The following is a 26,503-nucleotide window of genomic DNA, read 5'->3' on the forward strand; positions in this document are numbered from 1 at the left end:
CTAGAAAAAAGAAATGGCATTATCCTTTGCATGTAGTGAGTCAAGGCAAATATCTTCTGGATCCTATTATCTAAAACTTCCTTTTTCCTTAGGAGAAAGGAGCTGAGGATTTGGCTGAGTGCTTCAGCTACAGTAGACAGTTAATCAGCTCTGTAACATGCAGTGTGTTTCTTTTGGTTACCTATACTGTATTAATGCAGCCTGTACTAAAGGACTTGCCAGCTATGGCAGGCTGAAAGACTTGAATTCTAGGCTAATATTGTGTTGTTCCTAGTAGTATAATAGCTGAACAATGTAGCAGGTGTACAGTAGTCAAATGGGGCATGCCTTACTAGATGAGTAAAGCAAACACTGACAACTTGCTAAAGCTTATACTTGCTGCTTTGAGAAGTTAGTGCATTAAGCTGCCCCTCCAGTACTGTTGCATGGTCACAGAAGGTATCTCATCTTTTTTTTTTTTTTTTTTCCCATCACAAAGGAGAAATGTTAAGCTTCTTAATATGGGTAGTGAGATAAATGCAGGCAAGTACAGCTGCTTGCCTTAACACTTAATAGTTTGCATAAACTTGTTTGTGGAGAGGGAAATTACTTACAGATACAGTTACTAGAGTTAATAGGTGAGATATAGTGGTTTTGACTTTTGGGTGAATTTTGCGATAAATCAAAAAAAAAATCAAATTCCTTCCAGTCATCTAGTGCTTTGATTGCTGTTCATTAGCCTCTAATGACTTCATTAAACAGGGAATAGCAATTTACAAGAGTATCTCGTATCTTCTCATGTGTTTCCTTCTACTTTTTTTCCTTTTATCTCTCTATAGCCATTTGCTAGGGCAAGGCTTAAGTTCTTTCATACTGGAGTTATACAGGGGTGAATAGCAGGTGTCAGTTCCTCTAGTGCAGAATACTGAAACACATTGGTATTTGAGCATTTTGAGGATAGTATTTTGGAGCAACCTGAAACAATTTTAGAGAAACTGGAGGTCTTTGCATTATGAAATCTGAACAACTTAATGGAGATGATGGCATCCCTTTTTTTTTTTTTTTTTCACTCAGGTTGTGTTGAATAAAAGTGGGGAACTACTCCAGTTTAACTGATTAACAGTAATCCAAAGATTGTGCACAGTATTTGCATTACAGGGCTTGTCTCTACATGCTGTTATTTTGGAACAGCTATTTGGTTTTAATTTCACAGCTTGCCTTAATCCCAGTAACTTTTCAGCAGTGGGATACCTCCTTCACTAGAAACCTGTTCCACTATGATTCCAAGCCCTTCCCTGAGTCTACCGTTCCTATTTCATGGTAGCATTATGAGGAACCGCATAGCCTTTTCTGTCTTGCTGCAGCTTCAGTTGCTGCTTTGTTTCATGTGATCAGACAAAGGAATTTGTCACCTTTCTGAGTAAGTTCTGCCAGACTGCTGCTAAGGAATGTGGCACCTTTGGGAAGCTGGGTGGGTGGCAGTACCAGTGATACTCTCGGTCTCTGTCATGCCCTCCTGCCTCCCAGATTGAGGTCGAGATCTCTTGACCCTCTTCTTCCAGAGGAGACTGAGACTAATTATTTGCTGTAGCATGAAAATAGCTTGTGACTTCTTCTGCTGTTGTGACATCAATTATCCTTGTTCTGGAAGTTTGCTAATTTATAATTCAAATGCAGAGGCCGTTTGGTAGCACAGTAATAAATTACAAAAAAAGCAGTAACTGTAATTGTGAGGCCGGAAGGCAAGAAATTGCCTGCAACATTTCTTTAATTAGGGTAGTGACAGCTGCAGTGAATTTAGTTCAACTTCCCACAAATGCCACGTGTTATATATTCATTTTGGTTACTGCTGCTGTATTCAGTATACTTTTTTTTTTTTTCATTTTGCTTCTCTGGTTGCTATGTGAGTGAGTTCTTTCTACTCTGAAAAGAGCAGAAAATGTTATTTACTGAGACTACTGCCAATATAGTTCTTCAAGAAAACACGTTCCTAATGTAGTTTCTTAAAGCATTGTGGGTTATCTTTTGTTTTCCATACAAAGCACAATGGTGACATCTGAGCAAGGACAGCAGCATAGAGAACTGGGGGGGGAAAGGGATGAAAAATTCTCAGCCACGTTACAGACTGAGGGAAGATGACAAGAATAGGCAAGTTAACTCATTGGGGCTGAGAGAGGCTTTGGAGTATAAGTGTTTAGAAAATGTAGTGCTAAATTAGGACAGAGGAACCTTCCAAATACTCCAGTGCTTTCCCTTAGATCTCTCCGTGAATGTCAGTATAAAGTGTAGTGCGGTCTACGTAAGGCATCAAATGTGCTTAATTAAATTATGTGTGTTTCTGGTGTAGACAAGCCAATTTTACACTGGCACGGCTGCATGCACATTACTGCTTTACATACCAGTTATAAGGAAGTGAAGAACAGCAGGAATAAAAAGATGAAATAGTGAATAGCAACAGTGATCCTTTCACAGGTTGGCTTAACACAAAGCCATTATGAGTACAACCGTTTCTTTATGGTAAGAGGATGGACTGCCAACAGTATGGTCATAGCAAAAGATTCATACACACAGTTACTCTTTTGTGTCTTCAGCCCATATCTCACAAGACACTTTGGTTCCATGTGCTTTTGGGAAAGAGAAATGCTAACAATGCATCTGCTGTTCTGCTTTTATAGAACTTGAATATTTCTGCTTTTATCTTAAACAGTGACTAAAAAGTTTGTTCTGATTGAATAAGGCATTGCTGCAAATTTCCCTATCTTTGTAAGGTGAAATGAAAGTTGTCACCATTTTTTTAGTAAGTAAATTGTGAAAGAATTCTCTTCACCCAATCCCTTTCTCCATTTTGCCAATCCATTAGCAGCCAGTGCATATGTTTTGCCCCTGTGGTAACCCTTATAAAAAAAAAAAAAGATGTCCATAAGATCAACCCAACAGCAAACAGAGTGCAGAAAGATGGGCTGCCTGGATAGCATGCTTTTTAGTGTCATCACCAAGACTCTGTTCCTTCAAGGTCATCACTGTATCCTTATGACCTAACCCTGGCCTTGATATCGCTGTTTTCTTTTCCTACTCTTTCTCCTTCTCTGTCTTTTGTTCCTTCCCTTTTTAACAGTAGATTTCAAGTAACTATGGCAACAAGCCTAAGAACTTTCAGCCTATTCATTATTATGAAATCTGGGTTATGTTGTTTGCATAAGTGAAACAGTTACATGGGGATAACTGCCCCGAACTCAGCCTCAGTGCAGGTAAAAGCAATGCTGATTATAGCAGCACTGGCAAGCATTTACGTGATCACTCTTCTTGGCTGTGAAGAAATATGTATTGGCACAAAGCAAACCGCTTACAATTTTGAAAAATGTTAATACTTTTGAACTAATTAACTTATACATTATCTGAGGCAGAATCAAGCTGTAACTTGTTTTTGTTGGTTGATACACAGGGCAGTTGGAATAGACTCCTATCATGCTTATTGTTCTTGGAGTTGTATTAACTGAAGAGATGCCTTGTCAGAGTGGTACTGAGGTAAACGAGACTGGTATCCTTGCTCATCCTTTGTAGGAGATGTGGTGGTGTGAAATCTTAAAGCTGTTTCCTGGAAGGACAAGATATTAATCTCCTCTAACCTGTCCCTCTGCAGTCTGCCTGGGTCCAAAAGTGTGGCTTAAGCACAGAAAGATCTTTAGATTTTAACATGTAGTAATGCTAAGGGAAAAGAGAATTATATCAAATGTTTCTCCCTTGCACATTTGAGAAGACCGTGTCTCCTTGTCCCTGAGATCTCAAGGCAGTTATTCTGTTTGTTCATAGGGCAGTCATATGAGGCAGCAATTACAAATATTTCTGTACACACTTCATGTTATGGGTCACCTGGAAGCACAGATGAAACCAACAATGTGATCAGTAATCTAATGCTTTGTGGTTTTGTACTGTAACTTGGTAAACATTAGCATCAGCTCTCAGCCAAATTATTGTTAGGAAGAGGAACAGGTTCAAAGGCTCAAAGATCTGGCAAGGTACCCACTGTTGTATTAGTTAACCAAACCTCTGTGATACCTGACCCAAGTGTATGATGCCACAGAGAAAGATGAACTCAACAAGGCTGTTCATAATGTTCTTGCGTTGGTTGCATTATGAGCCAATAAAGGTTATTACCTTTCCCTGAAAAGCTTTCCAGTAGCTCACAAGAACCACAAACACACCTGACTACTGTGCCAACCACTTTGGGAAGCAGCTGTTATTTCTGCAGTTGCTTTTCTGGACCTCAGCTCCCCACATCAGAGGGCTGTGAATGAGTTGAATATCTGACACTAACGAAGTGATGACTGGATCTGGAAAGGTTTGAGTCACAGCAGAGGCAATTACCATGAAGCTGCACAAAGCCACTGAGTGCATGCTCTACTAGACAGATGATCTTTGAGGTCCTTTTCAACTCAGGTGATTCTATGATTCTGTGATCTAATGCTTGTTTGAACACCGTTGAGCCCTGGATTGCCATAAAGCAGAGTTCAGAGGAGAGCATGCTCTTTGCATCATGCCAGATCCCCATACCCAGACTGCCCAGAGGATTTTTGGGAAGACACCGCTGGAGACACCTCTCTGGCCTGCTCCCCACAGCAGCCTACATCAGGAATTCCTGGTATTAGCATTTCAGTGTCCAAGTTGAATTAAAAGGCTCAGCCTTGCTATGAAAAGATAACAAGCTGGAGAAGAGATGTGTTAGGCTTGTGGCATTAATCTCAGCTACAGACTGGTGACATACATCACTGGGGAACTGTGGCATGAACAGACCTAAGGCAGAAAACACAAACACGGAGCTGCCACAAGTACTATGGCCTCAGCCTTGGCTAATTGCATGCATTATGCCACAACAATTCAGTCTTCCACAGTTCCTGCACCCTGACGCACAGCCCTTTCCCCTCCCCAGACAGAGTGGATTAGAGGCTGATGGCATGGTAATGGTAGTTCATCTAAAAATACTCTGGAAGACATCAGGAGGTCACAGGAGCACGCTGGACATTCAAAGCAGGTGTCAGTCAGCACGGTCATAGCTCAGGAAAACACTCATTGCTGCTTCTGGCTCCCTTCACACTCTGTCATGCATGAAAGGTGCATGGTAGCCTTCCCTTAGCCACACTGGTGGTCCTGCTCCTGTGACTTTCCCTAGCCATGCACAACTTCCTCAAAGATCACAATTGAGCAGTCAGCTGAGCAGCCACTTGTGTTCACAGGGCTGGGGCTCTGTGGGAAGACTTTGAGGTACACAAATGCTTGCATGGTTTTGATTTTACAGACGAGCCCAAATATTTCAGCTGTGGGGAGTGGGAAGGTGAGGACGAGACTGTCATGCTCTGACATGTTTGTTGTCATGCCATAGCTTCTAGAAGAACCACAAGCCAACAGCATTTTGGTGCATGGGGGAAATAACAATAAAAGTAAACTCTGGGTAATTTTTACCCAGGGCATGGGTGGTGAGGGGCTAAAGGAACAGCAACTCATGCTGGGAAGCATTTACCTACAGAGCTGCCACCAAGCCACACTCCCATACTGACATCATGGGGCCAGCTGCAGATGAGGAGGTCACCAAGGACCTCCACTCACTGCCTCCTGCTCACGTCCGTGGCACTGCACCATGCTTGCCCGGCACCCAGGCATCCAAGAGCTTCACTGAGAGGCCTTTACTTGCAAAACACATAGGAGAACAGGTTGTGAATGCCCGAGGAGGTTGTGGATGCCCCATCCCTGGAGGCATTCAAGGCCAGGCTGGATGTGGCTCTGGGCAGCCTGGTCTGGTGGTTGGCGACCCTGCACATAGCAGGGGGGTTGAAACTAGATGATCATTGAGGCCCTTTTCAACCCAGGTCATTCTATGATTCTGATTCTATGTGGACCTGGCCAGGAGCTCTGGGGAGTCAGGGAGGGGAAGGGCTGTGCCCTTCTCTTATCGCGTCTCACTCAGGCAGCAGCACAGCTTATCTCATCTTCCTCTCCCACCGCCGCACCACACACTGCCTGCCGCCCCTTCTTAGGGAAGTGAAAGGGTTTACTAACCGAGAAATCGCACTACTGAGCAAATGCAAATCACTTTTAATGAACATACTGAAATAAGCAGGTTCCGAAGCAAGCAGGAAACCCACAAGCACATAAACCAACCCTTCCGCCACACCACTCCATCCCCTCCTTCTCCATGCTGCGCGCATGCGCCCAGCCGCCGTTCTGTAGGGAGGCGGAGCCCGCCATTTCCGGTAGGGCCGCCGAGCGGTCCGGCCCCGCCATGGAGAAGCTGCGGCGGGTGCTGAGCGGACAGGATGACGAAGAGCAGGGGCTGACGGCGCAGGTACCTCCTCGCGGAGACCTCATCGTCCTTTTCCGCCCGCACCGGCGGTGTGGGGCTCTCACCCGCTTTCTGAGCTGAGGTCTTGCCCTGCCTTTCCCTGTCCGAGCGGCGCGGGTCCCGCTGGGCTGTGCCTGCGCCAGGAGCGGGCCGTAGGGTGCCGCTCGGCCCCCGCTGAGTGCGCGGCCGTGGGGCGCGGGAAGCCGAGCGGCGGAGGAGTGCGGAACGTGCGAGCCGCCGGAGAGGCGTGTTGGGCCTGGCCCTGCTCGGGGAAGGGCTCTGGCGCAGTGGTGGTCTGGGTTTCGTTGGTTTTGCTTTCTGTGTCTTGCCTTGAAATTAACGAGGTCTCTCCGTGCTACATGTACTGACTCTCCTACGAATTTGTGGAAGCGAAAAATGTGTTCTCTAGCCACGTAGTTCTCTGTATAGTGTGCTGAAGTTCTTTTTTTACCCCGTCCTCCTGAAGTACTGCTTATTCTTTTTATTTCCTTCCCCTCCTCAGTTATTTCCCTGCTGGGTATAGGCATCTGACGCTTCTGAGATTTCACTTCGGTCTGAGTGCTGCTCGGTTCATAAAGATCTGGTTACCCATTTATGCAGCCAGCTCTCTTTCAGTTGGCGTGACTGCAGATCCAAGCACCCCACGTCATGGCAGATCTTGGTTTCCTGTGCTGCAGGATGCAGGAGCATGGCAGAAGAAGCTGGAAAGCAAAGAAGTTTCAGCCTGAGCTTTGGTGAACCAGAACAGCTGCAGTATAGTTGGTATCCATGGCACAATATTAGTTCCATCAGCTGAGTGCTGATGTGCTTCTTTATGTGAAGTTGGTGCTAGTCTGTATAGTGCATGAGCTTAGCCTCTTTGCCACAGTGAAGTGGTTGAGTTGCTGTGTACTCAGTGTGATTCTGAAAGCAGTGCAGTGTCTATACCCCTCCATGCCTAAGCTAGGGCTAGCTGCTCCTGCCTGGGATGCTTCACCTTCAGGTTCTCATCTGACAATTGTCCAAGTACTTACTCCTGTTAGCGTTAAATTCAATGCCGAGAGAATTATTTAGGCACATGTCAAATGAGACACAAATGCTGACAGAGAATTCTCTTTCACTTAATGCTGCTAATGTTTGTTTCAAGGCAGCAATCTGTCAATAAACGGCTGAGTAATAATTAATTTTTAAATAATTAATATTTAATAATATTTAATAATTTGGTATTTCAGGTGTTGTCAGCAGAAACTGAGCTGAGAACTTCATTTGTTAAATGTCAGTAAAACCATTCTGTGTTTTAGATGGCCTTTCTGGAGCTGAGGCATGCATTTGATTAAACACAATGAATCCTCTCTTAAGAGGAGTTGATAGTTGTGTAATAGCAATCACATGGTTTGTGTTCATGGATGTCCCCGTGTTCTGCTCATTCCTGATCTTTGCAGAACGATAACCATGAGGTCGGCAGTAATTCCTGTTAAAGGAACTTGAAGTAAAGTGAGACGATTGTGTGGTGATTCAATGAGATCTTTGTGCACTTTCTAAACTCTTCAGATAATCAACTGTTGTCTTGCTGCTGTTTGATCAACAATTTTTGGGGAAAAAAAAAAAATGGAGGGAGTTGCCAAAAAAAAAAAAAAACAACCTGTAATAAATTGTAACTATACAGGTGTAATGACGATTTCAGTGCAGACTTGTGCCATTTAGTTTTCCAACACAAAAATAATGTTAAAAAGGTGCACACTGGCTTGTTTTCTGGCTCCTTGTAATTTCCCATTGGTTTTCAGTTAACAGCTGCTTAAAGCATTCAACAAGATTTTAGCATGGAGGAACAGCCTGGATATTTCTTATTTTTGCTCTGAGGATTTGATAAAAATACACAGAAGGAAAGATGAAAATGTATCTCAGTACACAAAAATTTTGAAACAAGCTAAAGAATTCAATCTTGCAAAAACATCCGTTTGGAAGTGTGTTTTCTCCATTAGTGGCATATTGGTAGCTTTCTTAACAAGGAAAGATGTGGCTTTGAACTTCTAGAATCTTTCTTTAGATCAGCAGAAAAAGTTACTATTATATTTTTCTTTGCCCATATTTAAGACCAGTGAGTAAGATCAGTGATGTATGAGGGGAGCTTAAGCAGATGAGCAAAGCTTCAATAAATGCTTTTGATCAAAGGCAGCCTTAGAGGTTATCATTCACATGGTTTATTGGATGTCCATGTTGAGTATCCATCACCACAGACACTGCTTTCTGTTGTTGGCAGCTTGCGTGGTGTGCTGCTGCAAGACAATTCCCTATGGTTCAGGAAGTCTGTATTCCAGATTCCTGTGTCCACCTTGGGTTTCCTCTGGTTGTTTCTTTGATATATTTATATATATATATATATATATATATCATTTTTTGGAGTGACCTTTGCATAAAAATCTTTGCTTCTTGCCCGAGCACTTTTCCTTAAAGATCAGCTGTAGAAAATGAGGGTTTCTACTTATTGGTTTCTGGTTGTGTTTTGTCTTGTGTGTTTGTTTTTTTTTTTCTTGTTTAGAAATAAACTGAAGAGCAGTATAGCAAACTGAGTATGTTTTACAGGAACTCCCTTACCCCCTTCATTTCCCAGTTCTCCTTAAGAATTTCTTTTCAGGTATAGAATAAGAAATTCTGTCTTATTTTGTCAGTAACAGCTTCTGCTGAGGCAAGTATTTTAGAAAGTAGTGCCAACTCTTTTTTTTCTGAAATCCAGGATTACTTGTACGCTTAGGTCAGACATGTTTGGGTTTTTTTTCCCCCAAAGTCCTAATCTTACATTCAGTAGTAGTTCGTTTCTGATCAGGAGTGGAAAGAACTGATCTGCTTGTAGTGCAGGTGTGATTAGTTGTATAAATGTGATTTGAAAACATGTTGCCTGTTTTGAACGTGTACCTTCACTTGTATGCTGCCAGCTCTTCCTGCCCCTCTCACCTTTGTAAGCATTCAGGAATACAACTGTCAAAAATGGTTTCAAATACTAAGCCATCTTTCAGTTACTGTTTTTTGTCTTTCTTTAATGCATACGTAAGGATAAAAAGGTGAACCTAACAAGGTAAGCTGCATCTTCTGACCTTTGGGAAGTTCTGTCTTAACTGAGCACAGAGAAGAAACAAAATGGAGAGCTATACTGTGTTCCAGCAATGTCTGTTCAGTCAGTATGCAAACATAAAAGCTGTATTTTCAGTATTGTGATCTTCCTTGTAAAGCAAGCATTCAAAGTATTTAACTTGATTAAATGAGGTTATGAGTAGAAAGTAGTCCGAACTGCTCTCTGTTGACACATGTTCAGGGACTGATTCATTACAGTGTGAGCATGTATGTGCTTCCTTTTGATTCAGTTAAGTGTGGATTCTTTATTCGTGGAGACATGAAATCCTTTGAAGTAGTAACCAAATATCACTCTGAAAAGATTCTGAAGAGTGGGAGAAATGTCTCAGACATGGTCTAAGAAAGCCCAAAATGTTGTTTGTTGTTTTCTTAGAACGTTTGATTGAAAATATCTGCAGAACAGATGACAAGAAACTAGAGGGAAGTTTGCTTGTGTCACTTGAACAAAAAGGAAAGTTAGATTTATAGCCATCTTATGTAAGCTGACGTACTAATTTGTTTAATAAACCAGTTAAGCATAGAGAGCATGCTTAACTTTAATGACCTGGCACAATGTGGATGGATGAGTGAGCTGAATAGGCCTTAACAAGTCAGCACTGCTGAAAGGGGCTGTTCTGCCAGCTCTGTGGTTTTCCCTCTTTCCCCATATCAGGAAGCCTTGCTGTTCTGACATCTTGCTGAGCTGGTTTGGCTTATCGCTCTTGCATAGACTAAGTCAGAAAATAAGAGGAGTGCTATTTCTCTTCCCGCTTCACAAGTTGTGTTGGCTGGTTCAGCTCTTCGGGTACTGAAATCACTCTGGAGAAACAGGAAGCAAAATTATCCCTTTCAGCAATTCACTGTCTGGTGAGACAAGCTGGGTTAATATGTTTACACCTTCACCCTGTAAGGAACAGTAACCAAGGAGGAATTGGGATGCTTGCAAAGGATCGTTGCATTCATAAGGACAGTGAAGCAGAGCAGAGTGGTATCATCGTAGGAGGATTCAGCTCGGAACAAAAAGTTCTGTTTTGCTTCGGTATAATCATGAGAATTTTAATTACCTGGGGAAGGGAAGGTCTCTGAAAATGGAGAAGTGTTTCTTGTGAGGATATATCTTCATAGGTTCTGTCATTTTTGTGTGTGTTCCCAAACTGTAAACATAGTTTTTAAGCTGGGAAATAACGTGCAAGCATCTGTGTTTAAACAAGGTAAAATAACTGGTTTGGGCTGATGTATTTTTTGAAATGAAGTACTTTACTAGTAATGAAAAAATGTCCTTAAGACTGTTCAAAGCTGTTTTTGTAATATCCATTGTTTTCCTCTCTTCCTATTAAGGTTCTTGATGCCTCAACACTGAGCTTTGGTACACGAGTCAAGTGGTTTGCCATATGTTTCATTGCTGGCGTTGCATGTTCTATTCTTGTAAGTAACTGGTTTTTACTCTACACTTTATTAAATGCTCTGTGGTAGAACATCATTAATATTCATACGTAGTATGTGATAGTATTTACTTGATCCTGAATCCTACATTTTATATCCATAAATCTAACGGACTGTAAAATGTGTAAGTAGCACGTAGGGGCTGCTGATCTGTAAACTGTATTTCTGGCCATTTTTCTTACAGTCACAGCAAAGAATGTTTTTATTGTAGGGTAATGCAGTTTCTTCTTAAGAGGCATGAACACAGACAAAATATACTGTATTTCTTTCTTAGACGTGTATGGTGTGCTAAAAAGAGGTTTTTGCTGTTTAATTTATACCCATTCTATTTTTATATGTGTACTCTTTTCATGAAACGGGGAAAGAAAGGGGAAGCTTGAGAGGTTTTTAAAGGCTGAAGAAACCACAGGTGTAGCTTGTCAGACCTACACTTCAGTAGGTGATGACTGTGTAATATGCTTTAAGCTTTGGTTAATCCCAAAGTGTTTAGGCACTTGGATCCATGTAGGTAATTCTTGTAGGTCCCTTCTGACTGAACTATTCTACTCTTTCGTTTATTGTAAAAACTATTTAAAATTGAGGAGACTTGGTAATTAGGAAAGAAAACAGCTGTGAAGGAGCAGCATGTCGTGGCATTTAGCCATAGTGACTTGCTGGATTCTCCTGCAGGTGCAAAATTTGCCAGCTGCCTGTTGAGGCTAGTCCTGGGAGCTCAGGGTCAGGTTGGAAACCCTCTCTCTTTAGAGTTAAGAACTGGTTGGTTGACTGCTCCCTGCTATTTTCCTCACAAGGAATATTTAACTAACATGCTCACATGCACCAGGTTTGTGCTTCAATATCTACTTCTGCACAGGCTAACGTTCTTTTTGCTGCTGTTTTTCTTTTGTTGTTGTTGTTTAAGTGTTTAATCTCTATGCTTTTTTCTGTATCATGTGGTGTGAAACTGAAACCACAGATCAGAGGCCTTAAGGTTTTGCTAAAGTTTCTCCTCTGGGTATCTTGCTAAATAAGGAAGGGTCAAGACTTGAGTAGTGTGTTTATGGACCTCGGGTATCTTAATTAGTTTGGAGGCAGCTCCCTAGCTGAGCTTTGCCGGGTGGAGCTGAGTGCTGGTAATTACCCTTTCTCTCAGTTCTCTGATCTTTGCTGCAATGCTAAGGAGGCCCTCAAAGAAATACTGAAGCCATCCCATGCAGGCGTGTATCTGACCTCCTTGATTTCATGTGGATGCTGCCTGGTAGATACATTATGTCCTACGTTTGTTGGGCTTCGTGACAAAGCTGCAAATGTCCAAAAGAGACTCTAAAAGATATAAATGAATTTTAGGTACACTGTAAGTAAACGTAGCCTAGTTGTAAAATTGTTGCAAAGGGGATTAAATCAATACATTATTTTGCCAGTAGGTGGCAACGGAGGCACGCCGGGTATTGTCAGCAGGACTGAGCATCGTCATGTGTCCATGTGTGTTAAATGGAACTCTTGTAATCTCTGAAAATCTTGAAGATTTTATTGTCTATAATTAACAAATTGAATTAATTAATTGCAAACATATACTTTTTTTTTAAGGGAACAGCATTGTTATGGCTCCCAAAGGGAATCAAACTTTTTGCAGTGTTTTACACCCTGGGAAACATTGCTGCATTGGCCAGGTATGATTTCTTTATTATTATTATTGGGAAAACACTCTCTTTTTCATCTACATTTCCATTTCCTTTTACTCTATAATGATATGTATTTAATGTATATAAACAACATTGTTTTCACACTGGAATATTAATAGAAATCTTAGTTTTGAAATTATTGTAAGCAGAGAATATCAGTTATCCCTTTTTTTTTCTTGTTTTAGTGAAATGTCTTACATGATTGCTTTGTGGATTAGTGTCAATAAGGAGTCAGTTAAAGTATTCTGTTGGTTGGTCGTCTTCCTCCTCCTGTCTTGGCATAATTAAAGCAAAGTCGTGGGACTTAGAGTGAGTGGATGCTGGTCTTACTTCCATGGACTCTGTGGCTGTTGTGTAACTGCTGAGTCAAAGCATTGTTAAGCTGAACGTGGACAGTGTGACACTAATATCAGAGTGGTGTGGTGGTGTACTGCTTCTCAACTAACTTGCTGGAGGGTGAAGTTATTTATACTGGAATTGTCTCTATGTAATTACCTCACCTTACATTAAAACAAGACAAAATTACTACTACTAGGGTAGGCAAAACTGTGTCTTCCCATTTTTCTCCCTTACTTTTGTTGTTTGTTATTTGTTACTTTTTAACTGTACCCTGGGTGTGTTTTCACTACTCCAGATAAAATTAGCATTTTAGAAAATCTGTATTAATCAAGTCTTGATTCTCTGTGAGCTGAGAGGAAAGCTACTACAGGTTGGTATTTATTTTCAACATTTCCCTAAAATAACCTGAGCTGCAGCTAAAATAGGAAGTAAAAAGAAGCCCTCTACCCTTTCAGTAATTCTGTTTGATGTAAACAGCAGGCAGCTGTGCTCTAAGTACAGTAGGAAATAAAAATAGGAAATGAAACCCTAACCTGACAAGATTTAAACTTTTTCAGGCTGATTTGCGTCTCTGAATTAGGAAAAATAAAAAATAAAAAATGAAGCTACCAGCATAAGTAAATAGTCCTTTCTGGCCTGTTTTTACTGTATTATCTGTCAGTATATATGGAAGTAATAGTTCGTATTTGATTTTTCCCTGGACTGATGAATAGACTTCCTATAGGATGTGTTGTGTGGAAGAAATAACTTAGGTAAGTGGAAGTCCTTGGGATTATTTTTTTTTCCAGCCTTCCTGCACCCTGTGGATTCTCTTACCTTTTGGAGGTGTTCTTGTTGTGATATCTGTCCTTCAGTGCTTAACTCTTAATTTAATTTTAGGGCCAAGATAAGATATTCTGAGATGTTAGTTTGGAATGAAGAGAATTGGAAATACATATTCCTATTGAATTGAGAATTATTACTTTGGTTTTTTTTTTTTCCATTTAATATGGGCTTTTGGGAACAAGCTCACCAATTGTTCATATATATACATATATTTACATATATAAGTAAGCATTACCTAGAAGGGGAGTTAAACGTGGGTGTCTTTTTCCCTAGTAAAACATTCAGACCACTACCTACCTATAGGGATTCTCTTTCTAATTAAATATTTTCTACGAAGTGGTGTGGCTTCAATAGGAGAGAATGTCTCAATATGTGTAGCCGGATTATTATTCCTATAATTGTGAATTCTTGGTTCACATCACATTTCTTTGGATGAACAGGTAAAGCTGAGAGCTGATGATAGATTTCATAGAATCATGGAATGGTTTGGGTTGGAAGAGACCTTTAAGATCACCTAGTTTCAACCGCCTGTACAAGCAGGGACGCTTCACACTGGACCAGGTTGTTCAAAGTGCCATCCAGCCTGGTCTTGAATGCTTCAGGCAGGGGGCATCCACAGTGTCTCTGGGCAACCTGTTCCAGTGTCTCACCACCCTCACAGTAAAGAATTTTTTCCTCATATTTAGTCTAAACTTTACTCTTTTCCAGTTTAAAGCCATTTCCCTTCATCCTGTTGATACCTACCTTTATAAAAAGTCCCTTCCCAGCTTTCCTGTAGGCCCCCTTCAGGTGGAAGGGCAGCTATAAGGTCCTTCTCTTCTTCAGGTTGAAAAGCCCCATCTCTCTCTGTCCTCGTAGGAGAGGTGCTCCAGCCCTCTGATCATCTTTGTGGCCCTCCTCTGGACCTGCTCCAACAAATTCATGTCCTTCCTGTGCTGAGGGCCCTGGAACTCAGCACATCTCATTTTCTCTCCAAGTTCAGAAAAGAAAGTTGGAGATTCAATACAAACTACTGAATTTTTTTCTTCTTTTTATATTTTTGCTTGCTGAGTTTAAGCAAAAAAAAAAATTAGAGCTTTTCTATAATCCTGAATGAAGGTATTTGTGTGCTGTCTGGGTGATAAGCTTGGTTTTTAAAACAGTTTTCTGCAGAAGTTTGGTCTTTGAATTCTGTGCGTACTTTTGGCAAGTCTGTTCTAAAACAGCTTCAAAATCAGTTTCAAATTGACAACCCTCTGCTAGGTGTGGTAATGAGTGTGGAAAGAATTTCATAGCTAAGGGTGATTCAATATGTGAGCTTTTTCCAGGACTGGTGAGTTCATGGACTGCTTCACCTTTCATCCTAGCAGGTCTCTGTTGGTAAACACTGAAATGCCTTTCATAGCTTTGTAGTCATCTGACTGTTGGAATACCAATTAATTATCTGTTGTCTTTTGCAAAGATTTACTTGAATGTGTCTTACCATTTGTTTTTGTTTTTCTCTTTTCCCCTCACGTTAGTACATGTTTCCTCATGGGGCCTCTGAAGCAACTGAAGACGATGTTTGAGCCCAAAAGATTAGTTGCTACACTTGTAATGCTGGTAAATATACTTTTTTCTTTTTCCCCTATATGTTCTTTTGCTAAAAAGGTTTTGAGGCTCTGTGAAAGGGGGGGTATTTCTGAATCCACACCTTGTTTGTACTGAATAATAATAGTCAAGCTGAGTGGGTGATCAACGAGTCTAGCTGGGAAGTTGTTTGTTGGCTGCAACTCTATATAGCTTAGTGGTTCAGTGCTTTCAGAGATGGGGAAAAAACATATTCTGTCAAAGTCAAGAAAACCACCTATTCATCCTCACAGTTCTCCTTTAGTTCCTTTACTTCCATTAAGCAGTATTTCCTCTTCCAGGAGGATGGGGAAAAACAAGACCCAGCCCCTAGGGTAAGGATAGGATAAATAGTATTTTTCCTTAAAACCTTGAAAGATTGCATGTATAATTTTAAGTACAGATCCCCAGCTGAAAAAGAGTTTAAAAAAAAAAAAAAAAAGAGCTGCAAAATTAGCTTCAATAAATCTTCAGCTTTCTCACTCTATATGAGGCAGCTGCTCCCTGCTGGCTTCTTCATTACTGTCACAATATTAAAAAAAAGGGGGGGGAGGGGAAGAGCTGGGGCACGGGAGGAGCTGTATTTGCCAAACGCAGGAATGGGTATTTAGGAATGGATTGCTTGTTGTAATGCACATACCTGTCTTGTCGGATATTGATACTGTGAATACTGGATTGAGAGCAATACTGTGTGCTGAACTAGTAGAACAATTCCCACTCTCCTTGGCTGCTTTCAAGCAAGCTTTATCATCTAATGCCACCACTCAGTAGTCCTGACGCATATGAGTACATTGACCTGGTCATATTTCTTTCAACTCCTGAAGGCAGTTTCTGCCTCCCTTTCTTCCGAGGTGGTCCCACGCTTTTGGCCTTGGAGCACATCATACTGTGCTTTGGAAAACACTGGTTTTTGTGAAGTTCAGTGGATAGTCACTGTGTGACAGCCTTTGGCTCTACTTCTTTCATGCATCAATTCTTAAAAATACTGATTATCTATTGGAAACACTGAGGCAGTTTTGTATGTGCTTTGTTGTGTATTAGAATGTTAATTCTTTTCTTTTTTTTGGTCTCTTCTCCCCCAAGCTCTTTCTAGTTTTGACTCTGTGTGCTGTTTTCTGGGTAAGTGAGAAGACTTTGTTCCCCTGAATAGCAATATAACTCAGTTATTTTATTGATTGCTTTAAAATTTGGTTTGGTTGTAGAAGAAAGATAAGCTTGTATGTGATGAGTTCCTAACCGCAGTTGAATTTGGGTGGAGTGTTCAATCTGTTGGCTACAAATACAGCCTTCCACCTGCATGCGATGTAGATGAGAACGCACAAACCAGAGCACTGGTCTGCCTGCAAATCTTTAGACTAAGAACTGAAAATATACTTGACCTATTTCTGTCAGAAAATAGGCTGTGGTCTTTAGGAACAGCTTCAGACCATTAAACTAATTAAGATACACAAAGGAAGAGAGCTGGAACAGATAGACACCTTTGAGTGTCCAGAGCGTTTTGAAAACACTGTGTTATGTATTGCATAGAATTAGATGTGTAGCTGAAATGAACTCCAAATTGGCAGGCATATAGTGTGAGTGGAAACTGAAGTGTTACCATTCTGTTAGGTGTTTTCAATGCCAGAGAAGGTTTTCATTGCACTGTGCTAACGGAGCGATAGATAAATGAAAGTAGAATCAAAATGGAAAGAAAATAATTAAGAGGAGGAAATAAAAATCTCATCACTTAACTCCATTTTTGGCTGCCAGTCTGTTGCGCTTATTCACGGTGTGCACCCATGTGAAAGAAACTAACTTTTGCAATATTTGTGTTATTTTGACTTAGTGGAACAAAAAAGGCTTGGCACTGATATTCTGCATATTGCAGTTCTTGGCAATGACCTGGTAAGTTTCGCTTTGATTTCTTCTCTCATGCCCCTACACCTGCACACTTATAGACCAGTGTGCATACAGATAGGTAGATATGTCTGTGTTCCCTTCCTGTAGGGTGCCCAGATGCTGGCCTCAATTATGTGTTTTCCTAAGCTAGATTATGTAAGCCCAGCAAAATCTATATGCAGTCATCTTGCAAAAATAGTAATTTTAAATACATTCTGCAATGTGTGGACTTTTTTTTTTTTTTGAATCATTATGAAAAGAAAGTGTATGCCAAAGCAAATTCTTATGCCTTTTCTCTGCTGTGAAAGTAACTGTATTTTTATACATCCTGGTTCTGATGACTCGCTCTCTCTTTTGAGTTCTGAGTCTTAATCTTTGAAGTGGAAAAAAAAATCTAAATCACATTTTTATACTTTGTCCACAATAGTTTCTGCTGGGTGGTTGTGAGAGGGTCAGTCTAGTGCAGCAGAACTCTACTGACTGGCCAGATACAGTCAAAGGGCTGGGCCTGGGGATGTGTGGGCACAGTTAGGTGAACGTCTGCAAGCCTGGAAGAAAGTTTAGAAGCGATTTCTTGCTCCATGGAGATGCAGCTGAACTTAAATTGATTTCCTTGTCCTGGGTGAATTACTTGGTACTAAAATATCACTGATCCAAAGTGACCACAGTTCTTGTTTGAACTTGCCCTGAATAAGTAGCATCGTAAACTGAACTTGAATCTGAGGAGCAATAATAACCATTTGTGCAGGACAAGGACTGTATGGTGTTGTGCTGGACCCAGATGAACGCTTGGCTGGAGGCAGAGGGAAGACTGCTGGCTGAAACTGTGTTCTACCTGTTTGCAGCAGACAGTTTGTCATTTGTCAGGCATCTCAGAACTTGGGCAGCGTGAGGACGAGGACAAAGCATAGCCTGTAGGGCTGTGAGAAGCAAGTTTCAGAAGATGATAGAGAGCCAGCTGTTTGAATGTCATAACCACAGCGTATTATTCTTACAGCATGCATCTGTATTTATAGCTACACAAATGCTATTAGATCTGTATTTTTGTAGTATTGTATCTTTTCAACTTGAAAAAAAAAAGTCTCTGTTGTCTTGAAGGGTATAATTTTCCCAGAAATCTATATTCCTTTTGAATCTGAAGATGACAGTAAATCTACAGACTTGTTTGTTTTTTTTTTAAAGTTGAGCTTATGTGCAAGGAAAGTAATAAATTATATGAGAAATGAAGTTAAAACTAAACCAGGAAGTCCTTGGCAGTACATTGAGTTCTTGTAAAAAAGAAAACAGAACTGGACAAGGAAACATTAAATTCAGTAGGTAATGTTATCAAGAACAGATTGCTTTTATTAACGCTGGTCGGAAGTACAGCAGTGGGGCTCTCAAAAAGACAGGAAAACTCTGTAAAATGTTTTTTTTTCTTCTTTGTTTTTCAGGTATAGTTTGTCATATATTCCTTATGCGAGGTGAGTGCATAATTCCATTTTAATGGAAAGCTGGTAATGTTTGCTTGAGAGAGAAGAGTCCTTTAATTCAGTATGTGGACACACAGCATCCTTTTTTTTCTAATTTTTAGAAAATGATACAGGTGAGCTCAGAGTAACACTTGATGTGAGCTTGAAATACAAGTGCATAGTAATCTTCTGTTAAATTTCATTCTAATTTTCATCCTGAAAAGATTTTTGTTTAATTCCTCCACTTACTTAAAAATGCATTGGTGCTGTAGTTGCTTTTCCAGCTCTTAAATTAAAGCTAGCTGGTGGATCTGAGCCCTTAGTTAAAGGCACGCAAGCAGAACTTCAGCCACTAACTCTGCTTCTGAATTTCTCCATCATTTTAGGAGAGGCAAAAGCAATTCTTGGTGTTTATTTTCATTTACTTTTTGGCAAGCTTCCCTCTTTTGTGTATGAAATGGGAACACAAGCCAGCCAAACGCACAGTGAAACCACATGCAATTAAACACAGTAAAGAACGGTTTTTCTATTGTGTTTCGTGTAAAATGCAGTGTGGCTTTTTGGCAGTATGTTTTCCAAAGAGTAAGGTGCTTCTAAGTTCGTGTGTATTATTTAATGAGGTTTTCTGTCGTGAAAGTGGGGAGGAAATAAAACGGCAATTGCTATCTATTCCTCTTATCTTCTCAACCTATAGCATTTCTGCAGCTTTGCAGGAAAGTCTGTAATACAGACTTCTTTTTAAAGCTTGAGTTTTTCACGCAGGGTGGTGACACAACCAGAACAAATTGCCCAAGGAGGTTGTGGATGCCCCATCCCTGGAGGCATTCAAGGCCAGGCTGGATGTGGCTTTGGGCAGCCTGGTCTGGTGGTTGGCGACCCTGCACATAGCAGGGGGGTTGAAACTAGGTGATCATTGTGGTCCTTTTCAACCCAGGCCATTCTGTGATTTGGTCTACGGAGAATTAAGCGGCATGAATTTTTAAAGACAGTTCATATATTTGATACAATTGCAATGGGTGAAATACTTTAACTGATGTTTCACATTGTGGGTTTGCTCCTCCTGACATCCCAAGCTTCACCGGTCAAAATGAATGGTTTGAATTCTTGTAGTTCCTGTGGCCATGTGACGGTCCCAATAGGGCCAGCTGCTGCTATCTCAGGAGTGGCTCAGACTCGCTTTGGTGGCTGCCTGGGTCTGGCTGTGCCCTCTAGCCCTGATGGCCAGTCACTGTGAAACAGCCCTGAGCCTTGGTTAAGCCACAAAGTGCTGCACAGCAGTTTTGTAACACTGTATGCAGTGCAGGAGCGGTGAGGGCAGAGCCCAGAATGGGTATGAGCTTTTGCTCCTGCTGGTGATGGATGGGTACTAACATCCTGTGTCAGTTCAGAGCTTGCATTTGGTTAACGATTACTGTCTTAAATTGTTGGAGTGTTTTTTCATTTTCTGTACATTATGGTTGATGTCTATAAATGAACCCACAAATCCCTTACCTGGCCTTTTTTTCTCTCTTCAAAGGGACGCTGTGATAAAATGCTTCACGTCCTGTCTGGAATAAATTGCAAACAAGGACCGCCGTGTACTTTAAAGCAACTCTTCTGTGAACTTCCCTTGGAAAGCCTTACTTTTCCACTCCTGCAATTCCCAGTAACAGTTTAGTATTTTCCTCCCCTTTTGCCTTTGGGGGGTTAAATAACTTTTACTAGAAACAGTTTTCAAACTACACGGGATGAACTTTTCACCCTGAAACCTTCAGGCTTTTTAACCAAAAAAAAAAAAACAAAGTATGTTTAAACAGTTTGCAAAGAGCAGTCTTAAAACTGCCCTGCACGCAGTAACACAGCTCGTTCCCCAGTGCAGGTGGGCTGCTGCAGTGCAGGCTGGGCAGTGTGCATCGGGTTTGCTTTTTCAGTTCTGTCTGAAACCTGCAGCACCGCTTCTGTTTGCGTCGTGTTTTGTTGTGTGCTTTTCCAAAGACAGAGTTTTATGAGCATTGTAAAGATGTGGTAAGGTAACTGCTGCTTTGAAATTGCTCTACTTGTGTTTTATGGAGAAAGCTTAATGAGAATATGTGGAAGTCCTGTTAAAAGCGCATTGATTTTTATTAAAACTATATTTTCAACTTTTTTTTTACTATTAAACATAAAAACTATTTACTAAACAAACTTGTGGATAATGTCTAAATAAATGAGTTGTGACAGAAATTTGTTTGAAAGGTGCTTAAACTTTTTTCCTTACTGAGGAATCAGCTACAGAGGGCTAAGTGCTTTAAGGATCGTTCTTTAATAAAGTGTGAAAATGTATGGGGGGAGTGTATGTTTATGACTGTATCCAAATACAGTTACACTTGCAGGAGTGGTTCCTGCCGATGTCTGGACAAACTTCGCATTCTAACTTAAATTCCACAGATGAAAGAAAGAAGGAATGTGGAAAGATGTGAGCTGCAGTGCTAGGATGGGGGGGAAATGCCACATGGCATTGAGGATTCTGGCTCAGCAGCCACCTTGCAGTGCATTCCTGTTAAATCTCAGCATCTGTTGCACAAATTAACACGTGTGGGGAAGCTGTACAAGAGGTGGCTGCATGAACTTGCAGTTAAATTGCCCATCAAACCGTAACTGGTTGGTGATGATAAAGCTTGAGTGAGGCAAGATAACTTCTATAATGCGGTGAAAGAGCAGGGAGCCCGCATCCTGCTGCGGGCCCTGGGCCTCTTTGGCATCACTCGGTGTGTGGGCAGACAGTGGCACAACCTTCCCAGTGCTGCCTCGTGCAAGCCACGGTGAGTGGTGGGACGCTGGGTGCATCACCGCAAGCTGAGTTCACTCCAGATAGTGAGGATGCACCTGCCTTGGTGGTGGAGGCCAGAGTGGCACCAACCAGAGCTGATGGCAGGGAGGCTCCATCCTGTGAGGAGCGCTTCGGGGATGGGCAGTTTGTCGCAGAGCTTTTGTTGCCCATTGGCCGCCAGCTTGGGTACAGAATCACTGCGACCTTCAGTTAGTGCTGTGTTGGCCATAGAGGCGTTGTTTATGTTGCGTGTCGGGTGATGAGCATCCATTTAATGGTTTGCATTAGAGCACCAAAATAAAATGAGTTCAAGAGCTACAGTCAAAAAATCCATATACTGTCACACTGTCATGTACATGTAACTGGTATATTTTACCATGTTACTCTCGCTTTCTTGAAGACTTGATCTGTGATCTGCTTTATCCGCATACTGAGCCCGTATTGTGTGCTTCTGTGGCACCTCTTGCTCCTTCGCATCGTGTCTTAGTTTGCAGTATGACAGGTCAGACAGTGCGTTCTCGTTGCACGACGCACTTCTATGCCTGTGAAGGCACAGCGGTGCGGCTCTCGCTTCCTGTGCGTTGCACAGATGGAGCCTGCTGCGGGCCTGGGGCTCGCTGTGGGACCGGGCAGCGCCCGTGTACCGGAGGCGGAGCGGGACCGATCGGCGGGCGCGGACGGTCGGCGCGGGCTGTCGGCGCCGCCGAGCTCCCGAAGAGAGGGGAGGGCCGTTCTCGGGGCGGGCGGAGGGTGGGCCGGGGGCGGGCTGCGAAGGACCGAGCCGCGGCCGGCGGCGCCCGCCGAGCGCACACGCGCACCGCCGCCGGCCCGGGCTGCCGGTGGGGCTCCGGCCATGGGGCTGCAGCCGCGGCGCGCGGCGGGTCCCTGCCCGCCGGCGGGGCGGTGCGCGGCGCTGCCCTGGGCCCGAGGCGAGGAGCAGGACGGGGTACCCGGCCGCGCCGCTTCCCTGCCGCCCCTCCTGCCGGCCCCCCCGGCCGCCGCCCGGGCGCAGCCCAAGAAGCCGACGGCGGCGGCGGTCCCCAGGAAGGCGGCGCCGAGGCCGGCGGATGAGAAGGCGGCTCGGAAGGCGCGAGGGGCGCCGGCGGAGAGGGCTGGCCCCGTCTCCGGTTCCTGGCCCTGTACTTCGCTTCAGCGGCGGCCGCCGGCGGAGCGAGGCGCGCGGCCCCAGCCCGGCGCGCCGCAGCCGCGAGGCCGCCCGGGGGCGCCGGGGGCGGGCGGCAGGTCCTGCGAGAGCTCGGGCGGGGCGGCGGGGGAGCCGCGCTTCGCGCTGAGCCTTCCGCCCGAGGCCGTGCGCCTGCTGCAGCGCCGCAGCACCGAGCGCCAGCGCGCCCAGCCCGGCACCGGCGGCGGGGCGGCTGCTTCGCGGCGAGGGGCGCGGTCCGGCGGCGACGTGCGCGCCCTGCTGAAGGTATCCCTGCTCAACGACCGGCACCGCTACGACGACGAGGAATACGAAGAGGAGGAGGCGGCGGCGCCGGGCGCGGCGCCGGACGAAGGGCTGGTGCGGAAGTGCACCGAGTGGCTGCGAGGCGTGGAGAGCGCGGCCGGACGCGAGCGCGGGGACCGGCTGGGCAGCCTGCCGCACCTGGGCGCGCGGTGAGCCGCCTCCTCCGGGCGTAACGGGAGGGGCCGCGCCGCCGCCAGCCGGGGACAAAGGAGCGGCGCCGGCTCCCGCCCGGCGCGGAGAGCGGCATCCTCCCGCCGCCGTTTTTAAGACTTCCCGCTCCTTTGTAAGATGCGCGCGACTGTTTTGTACATTTGTACATTTTTATTTATTTGAATAAATGCGGTGACTTCTGTGGTACGACGGCCTCCGTCCCTCCCTGCTGTTGTGCTCCCGGACGCCGCCCCGCACGGAGATGGGAGCGCGGCGGCCGCTTTGTTGGCGGCCCCGAGGCCGGGGCGCGCCCCTCCTTGTCTCTGGCGGCCGCCGCCGCCGATCGGCAACCGGCGTGGAACGGCGGCGTTCGCCGCGCTGGGTAAACATTCTGCCAGCCGGTGCGGGAGCCGCTCGATCGAATTTATGAAGTAAAATGAAACGCTTGAGTGCCGCGAATTGGAAACGATGGGTTTCATTGTGCTGTGAGTCGTGTGTACAGAGTGATGCGCGGCTGCGGTGACCGTTCCCTAGAGTAACGGGAGATAAATGGTAAACGATAATTCGGCTGCATAAAGTGAGACTGCATCGCATCTGTGCAGTGTTTCATTTTGATCTGGGTTTGTTCAAACGCTTTTTTTTTTTTTTTTTTCCTTCTTAAGCCTCAGGGATGAGAGCGGAAATGCTTTAAGAATATTGGGATACATTGGTACGGCCACTGAAAATATTACCCACCCAATGCAGGTGTGAAACTGCTCTGCTCAAAGCCTGGAGGAAATAGCGTGGGGCACGAGAACATACGGACAGTGATTGTCTTTTCACAGCGAGTTGTCCGTAGCGCCAGCTCTGAAGCACACGCGCCTTTGTGTCTTTTTACCCGAATTTGCACGTGGTTGTGCTGCATCCGCCAGTTTCCAGCGGCGTCTCCGGGCAGCTCTGCCCTAACAATGGCACATCTCCTGCCAAGCGTGATCTGTGCCAGCTGCACGTTGGGCCACTTCTTTCCTGGGGTAGCAGTGAGGAGAACAGCAGCTGGGCTGGAGATGAGCCCCTCACTCACGTGGGAATGGGAGCTTTTAGAGAGCTGCCTGGGCAAATGCTGAGCACCGGTATTGGCTGTCTTTTCTCTTCTCTTTGGGTGACAACCTTTAAGTGCTCTTATCTGAAGTGTCTGTAGGTCTTGTAGGCTGTATCCAGAAGGGCAAAGGAAGTTGTTTTCTTCATAATAAGTTACTTGTGTTGATTCTGCATGTAGCTTCCCTCTCTATTGCAGTTAAAACTCATTCGTTCTACCTAAAAACCTTTTGTTCTTTTGAGAAAATAGTATCAGGGTGCCCAGCACATCCCATGTCAACTCATCCCTGCTTCCCCTCCATGTCACGGGTGGGGAGCACACACTGGGGAGGGTGGTGTGGGCAGTGCCAGCCAGGCCTTGCTCTGTGCATGTCAGATGTCAGCAGGAGCCTCAGCCCGAGGCTCCCAACTCAGACCCCTTTTAGCAGCTGATGGAGCCGTGAGCAGCTGCTGCCATGCATGTTTAAAGTAATCGGTACTGCTTCAGGGTAGAGAGCTTCCCTCCTTCCTCTGAGCACATCAGTGTGATTTACGATCAACAAAACCATTCTCCATGTGTCTCCTTTTCTAGATGAATGACATGTGGTAAGTGAGGTGCAGATGATTGCTGCGCTGCTCTGATGGAACAACCTGGCTTTAAATTTTCTTGTTTTGTTTTTATCAAACTGGAGGCATGTGTTTTTGCAGTGAGGTATAGGAGAAGGACCTTAGGTCATTCATTCCGTGAGGGCTTACCTATCACTTGGAGGTGCTGGCAGAACAGATCATTGAGCCATGGAATATCCTGAGCTGGAAGGCACCTGTAAGCATAATCAACTCTAACTCCTATGAAATGTTTAGGAATGATTTCCAGTCCTTACATTAGTTTTATATTGCGGTTAAGCCAGCTGTTTAGTAACGGTCACCAGATGTTTAGTTTTCAGCACTTTGACTGAGGATGTAATGGTTTCCTAATCTTTCTTGTCATCGCACTTCTGATTGCTGGTCGATGCTGAGCTTTGAATGAAACGGAAAAAGAAATGTCCCTACTTAAAAAATAAAATAAATGGAAGAGTTGAATAACATTTAATTGCTGTGAAATCATTTATAAAGAGCGAGATGTCAGCCTTAACGAAGCAGCTCTGTACTTGGGATTTTATCAGCCTTTTTCAGCACTGCTGGAAGGACAGAGCTGAACAACGAGCTGTTCTGTCCTCTGGTGCCAGTGCAGCAGCTGACGGCTGCAGTAGCAGCTTGCGATACGGCGTGCTGCACGGGAACCCTTCCCTGCACACATGCTCAAGGCATCGTGCTGGCGTACACACAGCTGCAACCAATGTTGATGGTGTAGAAAGCCGTGGCTGCTCCCTGTGTGGTTTATGGGGTCTCAGATTAACACAGAAGAGAGCAAATTGTGGTAATTCTGGGTATTCCAATTTTATTTATTTGTTTGTTTGTTTGTTTGTTTGTTTAGGAGCATTGCCTTGATTGTACAGGTCACATCTGTCAGTGAGGTACCAACAGCTCTCCAGGTAAGTCTCACAGTGAGGATGGGGAATATTTTCATCAATTTCCTTGTCTGGGCATCTTCTGAATGGAGAATCCAAGTGGGAACAATGCTGTGCAATTGCATATGCTAAACAGAATCTATTCACAGCTTGAAGGGGAGCGGATAATGATAAATCTTAAGAGTGAATTCCATGATTCTAACCCGGTGGGCCTCCCCACATGGTAATGTGCTTTCTCCACCTTGGTTTCTAATGACTGCAACTGCAGAACTGGCACAAAAGGCATGCTCTGATGACCTGGTGTTAAACGCGAGATGAGGATGCTTTGTTCTGCTTGATGTTTGCAGTCATACACATACATATTTGCTCTCTACACCTCCCTGAAGGAAGGTAGTGGTCAGGTGGGGGCCGGCCTCTTCTCCCATGTAACCAGCAATAGGACTAGAGGGAATGGCCTCAGGTTGTGCCAAGGGGGTTCAGTTTGGATGATGAAATGATGAAATACTTCTTCTCTGAGAGAGTGGTCAGACACTGGAATGGGCTGCCCAGGGAGGTGGTGGAATCACCAACCCTGGAGGTGTTCATGAAACATTTAAATGTACTGTAGGACATGTTTTAGTGGGAAATATTGGTGATAGGTGAACAGTTGGACTGGATGATCTTAGAGGTCTTTTCCAACCTTGGTGATTCTGCAACTGTATGATTCTATATGTTCTAAGCAGAACGATTTTTCTCAGCTCATAGGTAGGTAGTCACCGAGCTGCATTTAATTTTGAAAAGCTGACTTTATGCAGGCCATCTTGGGCTTGATGCTCGGCTGATGTATCTGGAGGATTGTACACAAGGTGCCATTAGCGTGTCATTGCTCACAGTTACAGATAGTAGAAAAAATATTAATCTGCCGCTTTCAATCCCATGGCTTTCTAGTTTTTCCAATGAGCTTAAGCTTCTG

The 26,503-nt window shown here is 43.9% G+C and overlaps 2 protein-coding genes across 2 annotated transcripts; both read left to right on the forward strand.

The window, feature by feature from the left end:
* The first annotated feature begins 6,158 nt into the window (after positions 1-6,158).
* Positions 6,159-20,786, forward strand: SFT2D1 (SFT2 domain containing 1). Its single transcript, XM_010707088.4, has 8 exons — positions 6,159-6,316; positions 10,739-10,825; positions 12,410-12,492; positions 15,168-15,249; positions 16,339-16,374; positions 17,081-17,139; positions 18,567-18,596; positions 20,101-20,786. The coding sequence occupies exons 1-8, from the start codon at positions 6,167-6,169 to the stop codon at positions 20,138-20,140; spliced, it is 567 nt and encodes a 188-aa protein (XP_010705390.2). The 5' UTR covers positions 6,159-6,166; the 3' UTR covers positions 20,141-20,786.
* A 1,138-nt stretch (positions 20,787-21,924) lies between these two features.
* On the forward strand, positions 21,925-23,197 carry PRR18 (proline rich 18). The gene has a single exon (XM_085219876.1). It carries the CDS (start codon positions 21,962-21,964, stop codon positions 22,991-22,993), a length of 1,032 nt encoding a protein of 343 aa, XP_085076002.1. The 5' UTR covers positions 21,925-21,961; the 3' UTR covers positions 22,994-23,197.
* The last annotated feature ends 3,306 nt before the right edge of the window (positions 23,198-26,503 follow it).

This window comes from Meleagris gallopavo, chromosome 2, assembly GCF_905368555.1.
Source record: "Meleagris gallopavo chromosome 2, MGAL_WU_HG_1.1, whole genome shotgun sequence".
Lineage (NCBI taxonomy): Eukaryota > Metazoa > Chordata > Aves > Galliformes > Phasianidae > Meleagris > Meleagris gallopavo.